The 18,891-nt window shown below is 44.0% G+C and overlaps 1 protein-coding gene across 2 annotated transcripts in view; it reads right to left on the bottom strand.

The window, feature by feature from the left end:
• LOC106748061 (RNA-binding protein Musashi homolog Rbp6) overlaps positions 1-18,891 on the bottom strand; it is a 728,960-nt gene that overhangs the window by 289,833 nt on the left and 420,236 nt on the right. For both annotated transcript variants that reach the window (XM_014626258.1, XM_014626262.1), the window contains exon 4: positions 15,583-15,667. In XM_014626258.1, coding sequence (XP_014481744.1) covers positions 15,583-15,667 — 85 coding nt within the window. The remainder of the gene's footprint in view (positions 1-15,582; positions 15,668-18,891) is intronic.

The following is an 18,891-nucleotide window of genomic DNA, read 5'->3' as shown; positions in this document are numbered from 1 at the left end:
CTCTTTCTCTCTCTCTATAAAAATCTTAAAGGAAATAGAAATGAGTTACATTACTATCTGGTAACTAGTTGTGATTTTTCATCTTGAAACAGTAATTTATTTTGTTTATCAGGTAACTTGTTTACCTAGTTATTATCTAGCCACTAGGAGAAGTGAGCGTCACATTATTGGCTATTAGCGATATTACATACAAATTTATTACCTCGTGATTACTAGCCATAAAGTTCAATTTTTGCTAGAATTTCGGAGGATGTTATCTTTTGCGAGCGTCAATGCTTCAACAATGTCTGTCTAGTGGAAAGTGGGATATTTCTCGATGTTCGAAGTTACTGAACGTTTAATCGGCACGGCATATAATATCCCAGCTGTCTCGAAGTAATTAAGCGCGATTAAGCAGATATTTCCAGTTTGTCGCAAAACGAGGGATTCTCTACGAGGTTCTAAATGACAGCACTCTAATGCCTTCCGCCTGTCATCCATTTTTCGGGAGGTGGGCGTCAAGAAGGGGCTAGGGGGAGGGGGAGGGTAGGTGAACGAGTGTTCGAGACCCCGTGTATGTTCGAAGGGAAGAGGAGAGACCCGAGTGCGTGAAAGGCGAACAGACGAGGCAAAGGGAAGAAAGAAAGGGGAGAGGGGAAGAAAGGGGGCAGGAGCGGAGGGTAGCAAAGGAGAGGAACATAGTTCTTGTGTGTACCGCATGAGAGTGGAGTTTTACGCGTGTTTAATCTGGAAATGGATCGCCCGAGAATACGCCTCTATGAGGCGAGTTGAAGAGACCGGGAGGGAAAACAGACGAGCGAGAAAGGGGAGAAGAAGAGAGACGGGGACAGGTGGAACAGACTGTTTCAACGTCTCTCCCTTCCTTCGTCCGACGCCCTTCTCTTGGTTTTTCCGTGTCTCTTCGCGCGTGCCCTCCTTCTCTCTTTCTCTTTCTTTTGCCGTCGCAGAGTCGAAACGCGAACTGGCTGGCAAATTGTTAAGAGTCACGAGAAATGCTTCTTGCGATCGCGGTTCATTACGTAAATTACATACTTGCGCGGCACGTCGAGTGCAAGATACAGAAGTTTAAGGATGTAGCTTCCCGCGCGCTTCTCAACGGGAATCGTAGGAGGATCTCGTCTGGATATTTAGTATCCTTCGTCCTCGATATTGGACATCGTGACGATTAAGTTTCCTCACGTTGAAGTTTCGACAAGCTGAAATGTCCGCTCTCGAGACTAATGGAGAAAAGTACAGTCGCGCACGCGCATCGTTCATCCTCTCGAACGGCTCTATTTGCCAAATCCTTTTATAACTTTCAATATTAAACGTCTCTCTCCGCGAGCGACCTTCCATCGAAATTTCCGCCGAGAGAATATCCGCTCCGAGTTTGTCGAGGAATCGTCACGAGTGATTTTTATTTTCGCAAGAACACGCCGGCTAGCCCGCTCGATGCTCCCGTAAGTGGCAGTCGTAATGCGAAACGGGCAATCTTTATATGCTTACCGAGCCAGTCTGACATAAGGCAACACCGCGAGGAATGTGTATCTCCGTGAACATATTGTCGGAAAGTTATACATAATTCAGAGTGCGCAGTCAAGATTGTAGTTTCCGAAATGAAAGAGCGAGGTTTGTTCCTCGCGAGACTCGCGAGCAGAACGCGATTTCGTCGAGGGTAAATACGACGGAGCCGCGTCACGTATCGGCATAATAAAACATCCCTTCCTTCTAGAGATGCGTGTACTACTCGTATTCGAGTCTCTATGATTCGAATCCGGATAATTCGATAATTTCGAATCGAGGAGATTCGAATACGAATCGCGCACAGTAGAATTAACAAAGTATTAATGAAGATGTCCAGCCTTACGGGAATTGACATGACTTGACAAACTTGCTGTACGTTAACATCTTCTTCAAAAATATTAAAATTTGTTTAAATAAGTTTTCATAATGTCAAATGGATCTGTAGATATTCGTAATTATTCTGATTCGATTCGATTCGGGTGAAATTTCGTCGATTCCATTCAAAATGGATTCGAAAATAAGAAATGAAATTCGATTCGATACAATATCAAAAAATCCTTGACACACCTCTACTTCCTTCCCATCTGACTCACGTCCCCGCTTCTCTCTATCTCTATCTCTCTATCTCGATTTTCCTCTGCTTCTTTTTTTTTAATCGCTCGTTATCGCGCGAATGAAGATTCCACGCGCCGTCACCAGCTCAAGTTGCGCTAAGGGATCGTCCGGAGAAACGCTTTTAGGGCGTCGTCTTCGGCATCGGGAAACACGATACCGTCTTCTCTCTCTCCTCTTAGGGTTGCGGAGAATGGACCATCATACGCATCTCGCTTTTCCCTCACGCAGCGTCCGGCGTTCGCCCATTATTTTCGCGGATAGTCTTAAATCCTACGGGGAGCGCGCTTTATGGAGCAGTTTGCTCTCGATAAATCGCCGCAAACCGCGTCTTTGCCGTGTTGATTCATCCCCCGTATATCCTCGCTTTATCGATCGCGATTTAATCCTTTAAATACTATGGCCCTATATTCATCTCTGACGAATTTCTTCGGCTTCTACTTTCGATACAAGCAACAGTTATCAACTGTTACAATGGGCACCTTATTTATGTTCTTTTGCGTAGAATCAGCGTCATGTATATAAGTCATATGATTTCCTACACTGAGAGTTACACAATTTTCAAACGTCTAACTAGCCCCCCTCCCCTCCCACATGATGCAAAATGAATAGTAAAAATATACAATGATCTACTCTTTAAAAGTGAAACGCAAATGTTTTCTGCTCTATTCATCACGGCAGTAAACAGAACTTTTAGCGAAGGGGTTAGCTGGACAGACGTTAAAATTTCTTTAAAATGAAAGAAAGCGTTAAACCAATTATATACCAATTATGATAAATTTATGATTTATGCGTTCTTGCATCAGACAATTTTGATTGTTACGCTACAACTTTTAAATGACTTTTCTCCCGATGCAAAAAGCACAATCGTTGTAAAATTTTAATTTTCATAAAAGCGTGCCCAAAAGCTTAACGAGATCGAATATATCTGACGCACTGGGCCGCCAACGGAGCGTTCTGTTTCGGCAGATGCACGCCGGGAGACGCGCATTCACGTCCGCTCGTCGTTCGTCCGTTTAATATCGCGTCAAAATGATCTATCTCGACAATGGTTTTCTCAAAACGAGTGACATAAATCGCGGGCAGCCGTGCTAATTTAACGGGTAAAATGTGGCCGGCCTCGAAATAAAGCCGTGGGTTACGTCGATATACCGCGGCGCGCACCCACGGCCGCAGGGCCGCTTATATATCATACTAATTATTTATACTTCATGCACACCGGGCCAGGTACCTGCAGCCTACAACGCGCGTACGCGCTATTTTACACTCGCAATACGTCGTCATATACAGCACGCGCGCACGCCGCACAGGCGTGCAGACTCCGTCCGGAACGCCGCGTCGGAGTGCGAGGGAAATGTCGCGCGCGAACTCTGACTCTTTAAGTCGTCTCGTAACTCAGGATAATAATAAATGGTAAAATATACACACCATTCGCGAGAGACAACAGCGGCGCAGAACAAAATACGAATTGCAATGTGCTCTCGCTCGTACATATACGGAGAAAAATAATTTACTGGTACGGCAAATTTTGCTGTAGCAGCATGCTGTCGCACGCAGTAAAATCTCTCAGTTACTATGTGGACGGCAAAATTACAGATTTGCTAAAAGTATTAATTGCTATCCGCTGAATTATTTTGCTGAATCTACAAATTATTTTGCTGTAAGGAGAAATCAATTAGTAAAAATGGCACAATGGGTAGGAAGTAAAAGTTATTTTTCTAATTAATTTTAGGCGCCCATAAAACTTGGATCTTCCTGTTTTATGTAGAAACGTGTATAGATTACTCATTAGTAACATAATCTCAGAAATCATATTTTTGGATCCTTCCTGCGTAATCATGGCTATTTTATCGATATCGCAGTGAATATGTAGTAGCAATGATGGTTTCGCTACAGCAAAATTATCTTTTTCGGATTAAATAATAGTCAATCAAAGTATAAAATGACAAGTAGAATCATTTCAGTTAAACAGGAGCTGAACGCTACGTTTGTAGCAAATTATCGTGTAAATTATATGTATATTTGGAGTAGATAATCGATCATATATTATTACGTTGAAATTATGATATTAATATCTCATTAATAGTAACGTTTCCTTTTATCATTTTATAATCTGATTAAATATCTTGTAGAAGCCCATTATTATTAGTTATAAATTTTAACATCACATTTGACTCGCTTTTCCTCGACTTTTCTGATACTTATATTTCGATTATATGAATTTTCATCTCGACATCACTCGAGTGGAAGCTAATGGAAATAAATCGCTAACTTTTCCGTGAAATTTTGCACGCGATCAGGGGGATGAATTACCGCTTGCAATTTCGGCGCGCAAGATAAAGATATTAACAAGAGCCACAATGGCTCTTATTGAAATGGATATTATGTTTATGTAACAGGGCGTAATTCGGCGTTTAAGGAAAGCGTTACGCTTGCGCAAAGGCTAATATCGCCGGGGAAAAAATGATCTCAACTTCGATTAGACGAGCACTTAACTTTCGGTTCATCAGCGCCTTAAATTCTCGTTAACGAATGCCACATTGACGAACCATCAATCTTCACCAACGAGACAGATAACATCCGCCGAGTCTTTAGCGGTCCCTCAAGTGCAATTTCTCTCGTCTCATTGACGTCCGTTGGCGTTGATGCTTGTAAATCGCAACAAGGCATTAAAAACTGATGACAGCTCGTCAGAGCGCGCCGCGCGTCGTTAACGCGAATCCCGGACGAGGTCGGGATTTTTCGAAAGAGGGATCGTAGCGAACCTAGTGTAAACCGTAAAAATTGAATCGCGGGAGGTACGTGCGTGGTTTGCGTCACCGGGAAAAATTAGAAACGGCGAAATGACGGGGTGTGCGTATCTATTAAAACGCTAAACCGAAGGCACCCTGTCCGCTTCTATTTTCGCAGGGAATTAACGTTGCAAATGAAACCCCCGCCCTCTCCCCACCCCTCTTTTTGTACACAGGTAGCGTAGCGAGAGCGCTTTGTTTGTGTCACATACAAATTTGATAACTAGCTTCTAGTTGAACGCCGCGCACAATAAACATGACGTGTGCAGCTGTAGTGCAAAACGTTTGTTGTTGCTGACGCAAGATACAGAACGTGGGCGCGCGCCCTTTTTTACATCGGTGATTTCAAAGCTCGTTAAGGCCCCGCGAACGTGTGCTTCATATCAATTTGACCGACATTACATGAATTAAAGATAGGGCCGATGCGTCTGCGGCAATTATGAGGAATAACCGCTATATTTCGCTGTCGATGTGCGCACGAAACAGGCGTGTGTGTTTTCTCGCGCTCGAGGAAGCTTCCCCCTTCGCTCTCTTGCCTCTTCTTCGTGCAACGCGGACTCGCTCGCGTAACAGCTGTTTCATTGTACATCGGACTTTCCGTTCCTCGCGGTGATTTACAATTTCGCGAGCCACTTTTCCTACAGTCTCACGCGAGCGCGCCCACACATTGTTCGAGCAACAACGATAGTTTATGTCACGACAGGGAGAAAAAGAAGGGGGATTGCGCGGAAAAGTTTCTGTTGACGTTATGCGCCATTAACGAGATCGCGTTTCGCCGATGTAGGAAATCAAAGGGCGAGGCATCAGAGAGGCATCGCAAGGGCGGGCTTCTTATATTTGTCTCGGTGTGGCAGGGGTAAACCTTCGAGAATCCCCCGAAGGCTCCCTTAAGGACGATGAACAGCCCTGCTATGAGGAACGATCGATCGATCGAAATCCGTCGACGTGTCTGTCATGCACAAATGAATCTAACACACTTTCACACACGCACGGAATAAGATACGGTGACGTAAAACGATATATTATTATGTTAATCGTTAAAAGGCAGAAATAGTCCAGATAATTATAGTAATAAGTGATAATTGTCGCTCACGTGATTAACGTTTCCGCGAGAACGTGTCATGCATGCGTTTGCGAGACGGTTTGAGGACATTTTTTCCAATGAAAACCGCAGATAAATTTGTGTGGAAATCGGTTACGACAAAAGAAGCCAAAGTGACAATACGCGATGTGAATATTAGTCCTTTGTTATACTTTTGTCTGACAAATGAAAAAATAATAAAGTTATCTAATTTCCTGAATCTTCCATTTCAAATGGTTCGTACGTCTCACATATCACTTAAGGTAATTCTATTTTCAGAGAAGTTATATTTTCACGCAAAGTGTCGTATGTTCAGCTCATTAAGGAAGTCACTCATAATAAATAAATCTCATAAATTTAGTATTTATTGGTAAAATTACGTTTATATACAATTATTTCACTACTTAAATAATTAATGTTAATTTGAAACGAAACTAAGAAGGACATATAGAGGAAAATGCTTAATCTCAGTCCTATTGTACTTTAATTCCATATCGATTTCAACGCTTTATTTAATGATTTTTTTCGTTTCGTTAATATAATAATTTATTGTATTTACCGCCAGAATTCGTATCTGGCAGGAAATACGATGAATTATCACATCAGCAAAGCGAAAAAATCACTAAGTAGCGTTGAAATTGACATGTGTATAAGGTACAATAGGTCCAAGATACAGCACCTTTCCTTACACAACATTATAAGTACGAAAATATCATTTTATTTTTTTTTATTACTGCTATGTTTATGCATTAATTGATCTAATAGAAGCGCACAGATAATAGAGAAAGGTATGTAAGTGTCTAAATATGTGTATATGTGTACACATTTCGAGTAAATTCATTTTGTCCTACAACTACCTCAATCTCCTGTCATAATCATAATTGTGGCTATTCAACGTGCTGCTAACTTCATCGGGAAAAAATACGTACAGATCGCATTTCGCAAACGAGTGTACAAGCGCGCGCGACAGCGAAGTTCGTCTCGAGTGTGCGTAAATCGAAAAGGAATCAGAATCGCGCACGTGCTTATGATAAATCTCGCGAAGACAAACAGAAGACGCGAATCGTCGCGATAAATTACGTAGAACGTAACGGGAGAATATCTTTTGTTTCCGCAGTCATCGCCGAGCTCACCCTTCGCAGATAGTTCGGCCACGTTGAATTCACTATCCCGCTCCTTGATTTCCGCCCGTGATATATGGGATCTCCTCTCTTTTTTTTTTTCTTTATTTCCCCGTTCCTTCCGCAACTGTCTGATGTAGGTGCCCCAGTTTCGACTTATATTCATGCCGGCTGTATTCCGTATATCCGGCGCAAAGGGCGAGTGAGTTAAGCCGTTAGTAACAGATGCCGCAAGCCGGCTGTATCGGTTTAATTCGTTGGCGCGATAACCAGGAACTTTCCCGGCGACTCGGCGGGATGCGTCTTCATAAACCGCGGGCCATAAACTTTCCCGAATTACGATTACAAAGTGACTAATTCCCCTTCCGCGCCGGTGCCTCCTAATTACGTTTGTGTTTCCCAAGAAGTTCCGCGAGTCTTCCGCGGGAGCGCGAGAATCAACACTCCCACGAGCGAAATCCTAATAACCCACATAATTCCGTCATTGTGAACTTCGGCTGCCATTCTTTCGCTCGCGCGAATTGAGACGCCGTGTCGACTACGCCTGCACAAGTGGCGCACGTTCGTGGAAGAGAAAATATAGTATTCGGAGTAACAGGTACCGGTGTTTGATTTCCGCCGGGACTCGGGGTCTCAGATTATCTCGGGCAACGGCTATTACGATAAGCGAAATTGAAGGAGCACGCGAATGAGGAATTCTTTTGAACAGCCGCTACGTATGATGACGTTGATAGGTTGCAGGAGGGGAGAAGGCGAGCGAGATAAGGAGTGGCAAGGCAGACGGTTTGTATTTCAAATTTAAAAGCATTCGACAATGGACGCGCTTCCCGTATTGTTGACTCACTCGAAAGAAGGAGAAAGCGCACGAGAAAGAGAGAGAGAGAGAGGAAAAGAAAGTGTACGGAAGTGAAGAGAGCCGAAGAGAACGGCGGTCGAGAACGAGACGGGACGGCTCGGAGAGTTTTGTGAGGGACTGCAGACAATTTCCGCAGGGCTTAGTGGCTTCGGGCTCTCCAAATAAATTATTCCGCGGATGAGCGACGCTGCTTATTTTTCAGCGTTTTCCAAGCCACCGCTCGAAGCGCACGCGAGGCGTTTAAGATGCATCGATCGAGAAAGAAAAAAAATGTCGGAGATAGGTAGAGAAAGAGAGAGGGAGAGAGAATGGGAGCAGGAGAGAGTGAGAGGAGGGAGGAAAACGAGAAAGCAAGTTTTATTATCTTCTTAGGCGGGAGAGATGGAAGAAGCATTATTTGTAATGAATTAATTCAGGAACAGATTACGGAAGCTTGTGTGAATATCTCATAAGTGTACGCGGATGTCAAGTGAACTCGATGTTTAATCGCTCCCAATATTCTACATTTTTAAAAGGAGAGAGAGGGAAAGAGAAAGAGGGAGAAGGAGGAAAAGCGAGAGACCGATTCCGCTCTATTCCGTGCTAAATTTAAATCTATGTTTTAATAAAAACTGACGTTATCGCGCCTTCACGATCGCGATGTCATTACGAGAAGCGTCGATTCCTAATACTGTCTTTGTAAAAAAGCTCGTTTAAGCACGTTACGACCATCGGAATCGGGTTTTGCGAGAGAATTTCAATTTGCACAAGTATGGAAAACTGCATTCGCAGAAGTATTGGAAAACCGCGTCTCAGCGTTATATCGACTTACCGTTTCAGTTAATTCCCGCGGCGAAACACACACACATATATACACCATAATATGCAGGGATTTTAATTTTTCCCGATAAGTTCGAGAGATAAAGATTTATACCTCCTTTTCACCGCGTCAACTTGATCCGGTATTCCCGCGGAATTGATAATAAGTCAGCGCGTCGCGAGTCTTTAAGCCGCTGCATATTTAACACGCCGCAATAAAAACCCAGTATTGCGTCAGTTGAGAGGTATTAAATATTCGCGACGGAGTAAAGTTTGCGTGAGACAAAAAGGATATCGGTTTCTATTCTAGCTCGGTGCCGCGCAAAATAATCGTCTTGTTTCCGAGCAGCCCGCAGTCTGCTTTCGGTTAGAGAACGACGTGTTTCCGATCGACTCGTACTACTTCCGCGTGAATTTATCAAGCGGCTGGTTACGATGTTGATCTGACTGGTTCAAAACGAATCACGAAAGCGAGATGTCGGAACGGTACTCTAACGCGAAGTTAGCAAGGGACTCTAGCGAAACGACGTCGGCCATCTTGTCATCCCTACGAAGCGCGCCGAAAGCACGTCGCACGTCACACGCAAAGTAATCGAGTTTTCGTCGACATTGCGTTAATTAACACTTGTTTCTCCGATCGAATCGTGTTCACGCGAGTGTCCGTGTCAGAGGCAGCGCGACGAACGAATATCTGGGACGACGGAGCAGCCGGGAGCAGGATGCTGGATCGGCGGAAATCCAGAAACGCAGAACGCCGGAACGCTGTATTTTCAGGTATGTGGAATTATTATTATATTTCATAACTATTGCGCGGGATATGTTTCCGATTTTAATAGACACTTGACGAACATGTTGAGAATAAAGTTATCGAATGAAGTTTTGAGATTCTTTACTCTGGCCTACAAACAAGTTCGACGGTGCTTGCAGGTAGAATAAAAATTTCGACTCGGGTATATTGCATTATATAAGTGGATATTGTCTACAAAATAGTATTTCTTTGTTTTATATAGCCATGATACGACTTTATTTTACGACACAATTTTGGGGTAAAACTTATTATGATTTTTCTATAAATTGATAAGATCATGTCTAATCAATTTCGGAATTTCTCCCGCAAAGATCCCGGTTTATGATTCGAGGCTGACACGCGGCAGAATCTGCTTTGACGGAAACTTCAGCCCAACGATATGTCTCGCGAGCAAATATTTGGCGGTGGAAAAACTGAATAAAAGAGTAAAACTGTTCGCGCAGGAAAAACAGAAAAATCGCGCAGAGACAATGACACTCTCGTCTTGAGGGAAAATGCGACTCCGTATTTGTCGAGGAAACCACGCTCGAGAGGGAACGTAGGATTTTTCGGCGCACCCCGTATTTGTAACGTTCTTTTTAGTAATAAAACGGGTACGCGCTCTCGAGAGGGTTAAGACCCTTTAAGAAGAGAAGGAAGTCGCTGGATGGAGGGAAGGACAGAGACTAGTTCGCCATGAGCCCTTGTACGCTGCGTCTTTAAAGCGTCGAGACGTCTGAAGGTATCCAGGAATGCGGGCCATGCAGAGTTCTAAAGAGCTTTCACAATTTCGCGTGCATCTACCCTCGGGGAAAAAGAGAGAGAGAGAGAAGGTTCCTTCCCTCTCGCGACTTCCTTCTTAGACACATTGCCCGCATCTGTCCTTATCCTCCGTATTATTTCAACGGACTCTCGCGACGTCTGAGATTTCTCATCACTCGCTTTTATCACGCGTTTATCTAAAGTACATGCGACAAAATACGATTAGAAAGTAATCAACGTTTCTAAATTTTCTTGAAAGTGAGTCGGCGCGTCTGAAATATCCGGCGCTTCGCTGAAACAAAGTTCATCTCAGATTAATCGGACGATATAATCTCGTTGTATTCGACTGTGCTTTCGCAAGCTTAACATTCACCAAGTCCTTCGATTTCCACGACGCTCCTAATCTAAAACCCCATCACTGTCCTTCGAGTTCTCCGTTCCAAGTTCACGCTCTAATCTGCGGAACTCGGCGATCTGTGCGAGAGAGAGAGGGAGAGAAAATAGATAGATATACGAAAAAGAAATTAGTATCAAGACTCATATTTTCATACATAAGCAAGAATATACTATCTATTTCATATATAAGCAAGAATATACAATCTTATATGAAAATAAAATTTGCTTACATGAAGAAATTCTATATAGTTCCACTAAAACTATTATATTCTTGTCATTCAAAAATAATTTTCATGAATTGAGGGGAAAAAATATTGGATAGAAAAAACGATCGTCAAATTGATACAATTCTTAGTTTAAAGATATCGTTCTTTATATCCAATGTTTTTCCTTTTTAATTCATGAACATTATTTCTGAATAACAAAAATATGATATTTTTAATGGAACTATATAGAACTTTATCGTCTAAACAAATTTTATCTTCACATAAGATTATAGATGTATATTTTTACCCATATATGAAAATATGAGTTTTGAATCGATATTAATTTTTTTCCGTATAAATTTATTTATTTTGCGTTTTAAAAAGAATTATCTCAAGCGCTCTAGAAAGAATCCTTTCAAGCGTTAATTCTTACATCAGAAGAAAAAGAAAATAAAATAATAAAAGACTACGAAAATCATACAATATCAATTGCGTGAAATGAGTATGGTATGAGAGCCGCTTTCAGAGAGAGAAAGAGAGGAGGGAGGGAGAATGGAAAATAAGCTCCGGGACCCCGTATTACGAGAGCGGCCATCATTATGGACAAAACACGCGCGAGTACAGCCGATTTGGCTACTTCCGCTACGCCTGTCGAGATCAAACGGGACGCAAACGAGGACGCGCACGTTCGACCCGCGCATTTTTTAATCAGCCGCCAGCCCGATTAAGCGGAATCTGCTGGCTATTCTGATCGGTCCGGTCGGGGCATTGTGCCGCGATCGTTGCTTACGCGGCACGTTGCGAAATCATTGTCCATGCCAGATGGAGGGAAACGTCTGGCGTATCGACCCGCAAAATCGCTCTCGCGTGCGAACCACCGCCGTGCTGATTTTCGATAATGTTATATAACCGAAATGCCGTGCACATCACGACGCGCTCGCACGTTCGCGAAAATATTTTATCTCGCAAGACGAAAGAATCGTTCGAATTTCTCATGGAAATTGTATCAAAGATTGTATAAGCAGTCAAGTATTTCAAAATCAAGGACATATGTATTTATAAAAGCCTAAACAAAGTTTTTCTCAGATAAAAATATTATGAGCCAGTAAGAGCTAATGCACGGAAATTGTAATACAATAAACATATTTAATCGTTCAGTAATCAATTAGATATTAACATATCATAGTTTTTGTTTTTTCTTTTTATTTTTTTAAATCAATGATAAAACAAGTTGACTACCTGGCACAGTAAAGATATTTGTGTTAAAAATGGTCTATAAAAATATTTGTGTTTAACATAGGGAATACGTTAAAAAGTAATAAACATAATGTTAATATATTATCCAAGTAGCATAAAACCTTGTTAAAGTAGTACAAAAGTTTCGTGAACTATTCTTAATATAAAAGTTTTTACGGTACACTTATACAAATAATGCAATAAGAAAATACTAATAAGAAAAGTCTTGTAAATATTCGACTACTTATAGGTTCTTCTAGTATTTTCGACAAAGGATGCAATTTTTTTCGATTTGCGTTTCGTTCAAACGTATTTTCGAATGCTTCAGCAAAATTTCGCTGGAGTGATTTTCCCTTCTCCCATCGAAAATTCATAATCCATTGGATGCGCAAGAATTAATGGATACCGAAATAACCGTAATTTCATGCCGCACTATACATTATGGGACATTTCCAAACATTGCGGCACGCGACGGCACGATTATGTCCGGCGTTAATTTAATTGAAATCTCCTAACTGGAATCTCCTTTAATCTCTGCCGTGAACGGAGCGTCCATTAATATATTCAGTTTATAGGCATCGACGATAAACTGCACGGCCCTTTGGATCAGATTTCAGGCAATATTTCTACGATATCCGCGCGAACAAAGCAAAGCGAGGGAAACCGTATCCCCGTGACAACCAGACTTGCCACCGGGATACCGTGTCTCGTTCTCTTGTCCCACTTTATTTATATTCGCGTGTCGACACGAGTTAAGAGTCCCCGCGTTCGTTAACGCGGGGACGGGGGCGAAAGCCGCGCTAATTAATGCGGCGAAACTTGTCAGCGAATCAAAGCAGCGAGCGCTTCCGCGCGTTTGCATTCCTTGTACATCCTCGTCTCACCCTTTTTCCTCGAAGAGCGAGAGAAACAGAAAGACAGAGAAACAGAGAGAGAGAGAGAGGAAGAGAGAGAGAGAGGGAGAGAGAGAGAGGCCGACGAAGTGCTAGAGGGTGAGGACGTCTCATCCCTTAAGAGGAAGCCTTAATAGGATGCGCCGGCGGTTGCCCTATACGCGCGATATTCTCTTCCCGCTATCGGGAAGGTGTTAGCTTCCGGATCCGTGCATTCGCAATTTGCATTAGCCGGAGCGAATTACGCGAAATTTATGCGAGCCGGGGATACGACCGAGGCTGCCCTCGCTTAAGCGTATTCGGGGCCACTTAGGCGGTCGCTCTGGCGCTCGGAGTCGCTCTACTTATGGTTCCGTGGACAGCTAATGTCCGCAACTATTTCTCTCTCGCCCCGTGCAACCCGTCCGCCGTCTTACGATATTATTCCACGAGCATTGTCTGAGCCCTTGCCGAGGGAGGAGGATGAGGTGAAGCCGCGCTTGCCAAACGCCACGATTAATCGCCGCACCCACCCGTCGGTCCTCGTCGTTCTGCCGCCACCGTCGTCGCGCACGAGGTATCCCTCGGGAAAGGGCGGGAATCGATACAGGGAGCCTCGGCTCGGCATCCCACGGTGAGAGCTTGGCGGGAATTTTTCACGGCTGAAGATTCAATCAGTAGCGTAGTTTCAGCAGCTGCGCGCGATATCGGCGAACTGAATGCCGCCGCCACAACGCGATTTACCGTTTGTAATCGTGAGACCTGGAAGGATCTCTCGAAGCACGGAGATACAACAAAGAGAGAAAGAAAGAGAGGGAGAGAGGGGGGGGGGGAGAAGGGGGTATGACGGATAATCCGAGCTGATATCAACAAGTTACGGCGCGGCCGATGGCGTCTGGCTGAGAATTTATCGGCCAGGCAAATGTGAAGATCGATCTGCGCGCGCGACGACGGATTCTTTCGCCTCTTCTCCGGAGTGCACAAAGACGGCTGGCGTTTTGTTAACCGTCGAGCTGGCCGCCGTTATGGCCGGCCATTGCAAAACGCGTCCCGTCGACGAGAGATATGTCGGCGGGATAGCGCAGCGAACGGGACGAAACAACGTTTGACGCTAAATTAATGAAGTTTCCAACGCGGATAAAATTTTGCCAGCGGAATCGATGACAGGGACGCGTCCCGGATCGGGATGTAACTATGGACCGCGGTTATCAATCGGTTTCATCAATCGACTCGCGCGGTATGCTCTTTCAATTATCTCGGGACGGCGGCTTCGGTCGGACGTGAAAATTAATTGCTCGCGTGACGCACATTCGATCACGGCAATTTGTATCCTTTTTATTTTCGTCCGCATTTTTTTCCTTCCTAAAGCGTACCCCTCGTCGGCTCTTGCGCGTCTCCTCGTGCGAAGTGGTGGCTTTTCGCGGCCGGCCGAGTAAGTGTCGGGCGTTTACGTACGTAATCGAGGGTCTCGAGGAAAAAATCGCCCCTTCCGACTGCCAGGACGGGCTGTAAAACGTTCGCACGGACGAAGAAGAGCCTCGACACACCGCCGGAACCTGTCGACGTCGCCGGTCTCGGCGAGAGTTACGGCCGGTACTTCATTCGGGTTACTCCGATACTTCGTTAGATAGCACCAAAAATATTATGTAACGTTCTGGTCTCCGGTCACCCCACCCCCTGCGCGAACGCACCCCTCGCGCAGCACGGATTTATCAGGGATTACGCAGTGAACGCGACGAACGCTTTGAGAGACACGTATAATGAGTTCCCGAACGATACGAACGCGTTTTTGCATACTTGTTATCGCTCGAAAGAGAGAATATTATGCAAAAATATTCGCTTCTTTCCCTAATGAAGCGAAGCGAATGAATGCTCGCTGAAACGCTGAAAGCAATTTGGCGAAAAATGCGACTCCGAAATATTGATAAGAGCAAACGTTATTCCACACGCTACGGAAACTTGGAATATCAGAAAATATTTCTACAAATTTACGTATTTATGTATCGAAATTTTTACGCAGAACGCACAAAATTGTGAGCGAATGTAGAGGAAATTCGGATAAAATATGGAACAGCGTTACTCAGTCAAAAATAATTTCAGTTCTTTTTAATAGCTTTCGATTTATCTTAAAAACATCTTAGGCTATTCTCGCACTTCCTTTATAGGACGTTTGCCGTAGGCTCGCAATATGTTTTAATACACGGGAAAGAATATTATCTGTAGTAGCTAATTTAATTGTAACATATGGGCACCTAAAATTTTAGCAGTGTAAGCAATTTTAATTGTTGCAGTAGGGAACTCGTCAGCTGTAACAGCTAATTTACTATCTTAAATGTCATTTACGATAATACATTCGTCGCAGCGGCCAAAGAATTTGCTGACTGCAGCAATTAAAATTGCTTCCGTCGCTAAAGTTTTAGGTGACCATGTATTACAACCGATTTAAAGCTACTGAAGCTAATCTTGTTTTTTTCCGTGTAGAAAACTCAGAGATCCCGACTTTTACCAGAAAGCGGCCGGGTTGTTTGAATTAATCCGGCAGAATGCGGAGATTACTCACTTTCTTGCCGTCCAGCTCGTGATTGCCTTGCGCTAACACTTTGTCGACGCTCGCGGGGTCTGCGAATGTGATGAATCCAAAGCCCCTGCAAACAAACGAAAGGAGAACGTTTAATACGGCCGGCGCAGCCACGTCGCTCGCGAATATAAGGGACATTAATGAAGCAAGCAGCTCCTGACGGTAATGTTATTTTCATCGTGAGCGTACGTATGTGCACGAGAGCGGCGGTCGTGCAACGCACGCACGCGCACTCGCTCGAGTCATATGCGGGGCATACGTTGCGAGAGATGCATATCTCGATGTAGCGCGCATACATCAAAGCGCGCGATCGTAAAAAGAAAGCCGGCGCTCTGGCGCGGCGCATAACATTTCCGTATTAATTCACTCCCGTAAATCGCGAGATATGGTGGTATTAATTTTCCGGATGGCTAATTTCCGGCCCTTTTATTCCCCGCGATTAAAGGTAGCCATTAGCGGAACTGATTAATACGCCGCTTCTCTCTATTTCCGCGGATTGAGAATTACGCTGGAACAATTATTTGGAGAAGGAAGTTCCAAACGTCTCGCGCGCAAGCTGCGTTGTTGAGTTTCGATGCGCGCCACGTTGTCGGCGCAGCTTACCGTGTGAGGTCTCAGCTGCAGAAACGATGACAAGGATGACGATGACGACGATAACGCGATGAAAGTCAAAATAACATTCACAATCCATGCCATCATCATTTTTATAATAGACAGTGTTGCCACTCATCCGGTTTTCCGTACGAATGTCCGATCGTTCAGTTTTGCCCGATTTTGCCCGGTCTTGTCCGGTTTTGCCGAAATTCGAAAGTTGGAAAATAAACTTTCCTATATGACGAACATATATAATGGAATTTGTTTTCTTGGTGGTGCTAAAAGAATGGCTGTATTAAACGAAAAAAGCGGCTCAGTAAGCGCTTAGCGATTATTGTCTATGATTGGAGTATTCTTTTAAATTTTTGATCAATCCAGGAGAATATACCAATCAAGAGCAATAATTATTAAACATTCAGTGCGACTGCACTCCGATATTCATTATTCATCGCCAATACGGCCATGGACAATAATGTTGTCTATTATTGCTTTTGCCGCCGTTTGGAGCACAGCTGATGGTACAATGAGAAAATTTAATTCCTGGGAATTTTTCAAAACAAATTCTCTCTTACACGAATGGAAGGATTGGACGCGCACTTGGGAGCGCTGATATAACTTCTATTCTTTTTCTTTTTTTTTCGCAAGCCCACGGAAAGCAGATTCAGAGGAGCCGCGAGGAAACCAAAGGATTAAAGCGAACTGCATATCGCGCCGAGGGGGCGGCGTTATAAATTTGACGCGAAGGCACGGTGTGTACACACGGATATATTAAAAGACAGTTCGATGCCGTGAGCTAAGGGGGTTGATGTGCCGCCGGCCGATCCGAAACGAACGAGGGGACGGGCGATACTACTACGAGGCGAGGGCGGCGAGAGTGCAACGCGCCGAGGGCCGGACGCAAAGCGGTTTGCATTTTTCATGCCAGGGCCGCCCCGGCAGTTATTGAAAATATTTACATGTTATTTATGGGGCACACATGCTTCAAGAACCAAACGCGCCACCGAGCCAACCCCGTCGAGCCCCGCGCACTCCCCTTTCTCTCTCCATGTATCTATCTGTCTCTGGCTCTCTTTGCTCCTCTTCTCCTTACTCGCGTGCGCAAACCCCTTTTCCGCCTCCTTTCCTCTGCCGACTGCCTCCCTTTTTCCGTCTCTCCGTTCCCTACGGAACGGCGTATTCCGCCGCCGTCGCACCCCCTCCCCCGTTCCTGCCGCCCTCGTCTCCTTCATCCGCTCCCGAAGCAACCCCCCCGGACCTGCCGGCAACGTCTCGAGAATTCTGCAAAACGTTTCACGCCTCTCTTGCTGCTTCCGCTTCCTTCCCACCGACGAAACAACGAATACTCGTATGGATTGAATTTTTGATGGAGCCGACCCCTCCGGGTCTTCGACTCTCACACCCTTCAACCGAACCTCGCTCTCCTCCTTTTCCTCCTCATCCTCCTCGTCGTACTCTCTTCGCCGTAACCCCTTTCCTACGTTTGCCGATGGTTCGACGATGTTCGTGCGTGGTGGCGGCATCGACTGCCTTTTACATCGATTTCTTGGTGCACGCGATACTCGACGTTCGAACGAAATCGGCGACGCGACGCCTCTCCAACGGCGGCACGCAGCACCAGTAAAGGGAACGAAAACGACAATGACGACGACGACGACGCACGCACGCATCGCGTACGCGAAATCGGAAAGGTAAACCTCGACGATTGTTATTCCACGTCGGCGGCGTTCGAGAAGCGCAACCCCCTGCGTTTCCGGTAACATCAAGAACAACCGGTTTCGCTTTCCGTTCACAGCCAATCGCCCACGGACTACCGCGGACGTCGCGATATCCCTATCGTCGGTATTCGTGCGCGAATACGTGTGTAATCGATGTTATGTATGCTATACCATTTCCTGGATCGAAACTTTTCATTATTCCGCAATTTTTAGCTTTTCACATCCACACATAAAGGATTGAAACCATCGTACACAGGAAAAAGATTCCTCTGGATTCAACATAGCACTTGTTGACTTAGGTTTAATATGTAAACAATATAATTTAATATCAAATATCATATTGTTTGAATGAAAATGTTTTCTCACTAGAGTAAACCATGTTGTTTGATAGAAAAAAAACGATATTATTTAGAAGGAATAGTATTTCATTTCAATGAAAAATTTATTTTATTATATAGAGTAAGCCACTAATCGTTGATTTCACCGAAAACAAAACCTCATATAACCCCATTTTACTTATGTGTTAAAACAATTGCGACTGGTATTAAATTCATAATATTGAGAATATCAGATTTTAGTTTTAGAAAATATTTTTTTCTCGACAGAAAAATCTAAATTTCAAACCACCAGGTTTTTTTTCAGTGGGAAAGAAATATCGCACAATTTAAATGAATATATTCTTAAATTTAGAATCATTTTATATTTGCATTCAATAATTCATTTACAAATTAAGATATTGCGTTCAAATAAATATTTACGTAGTACATTGTTTCCCTGCGACGGAAGTTTCAACCGTCATTTTCCCACAGCTTTTCAAGAGGAAGAAAATAAAAGGAGAAACATTCCAAAAAGTGTTAATTTTGCAAATACACACTTTTTGATGAAATCGCTGAAAAATGCATGCACGCGAATGCTAATTCGTTAAAAGCATTACATTCGTCGAGCGCTTTTAAAGCCGGAATTCCCAGTTACCTCGATATTT

This window comes from Dinoponera quadriceps, unplaced genomic scaffold, assembly GCF_001313825.1.
Source record: "Dinoponera quadriceps isolate SergipeBrazil2010 unplaced genomic scaffold, ASM131382v1 scaffold163, whole genome shotgun sequence".
Classification (NCBI taxonomy): domain Eukaryota; kingdom Metazoa; phylum Arthropoda; class Insecta; order Hymenoptera; family Formicidae; genus Dinoponera; species Dinoponera quadriceps.
The sequence above is the reverse complement of the archived record's forward strand: the minus strand, read 5'-3'. Positions and strand labels throughout refer to the sequence as shown.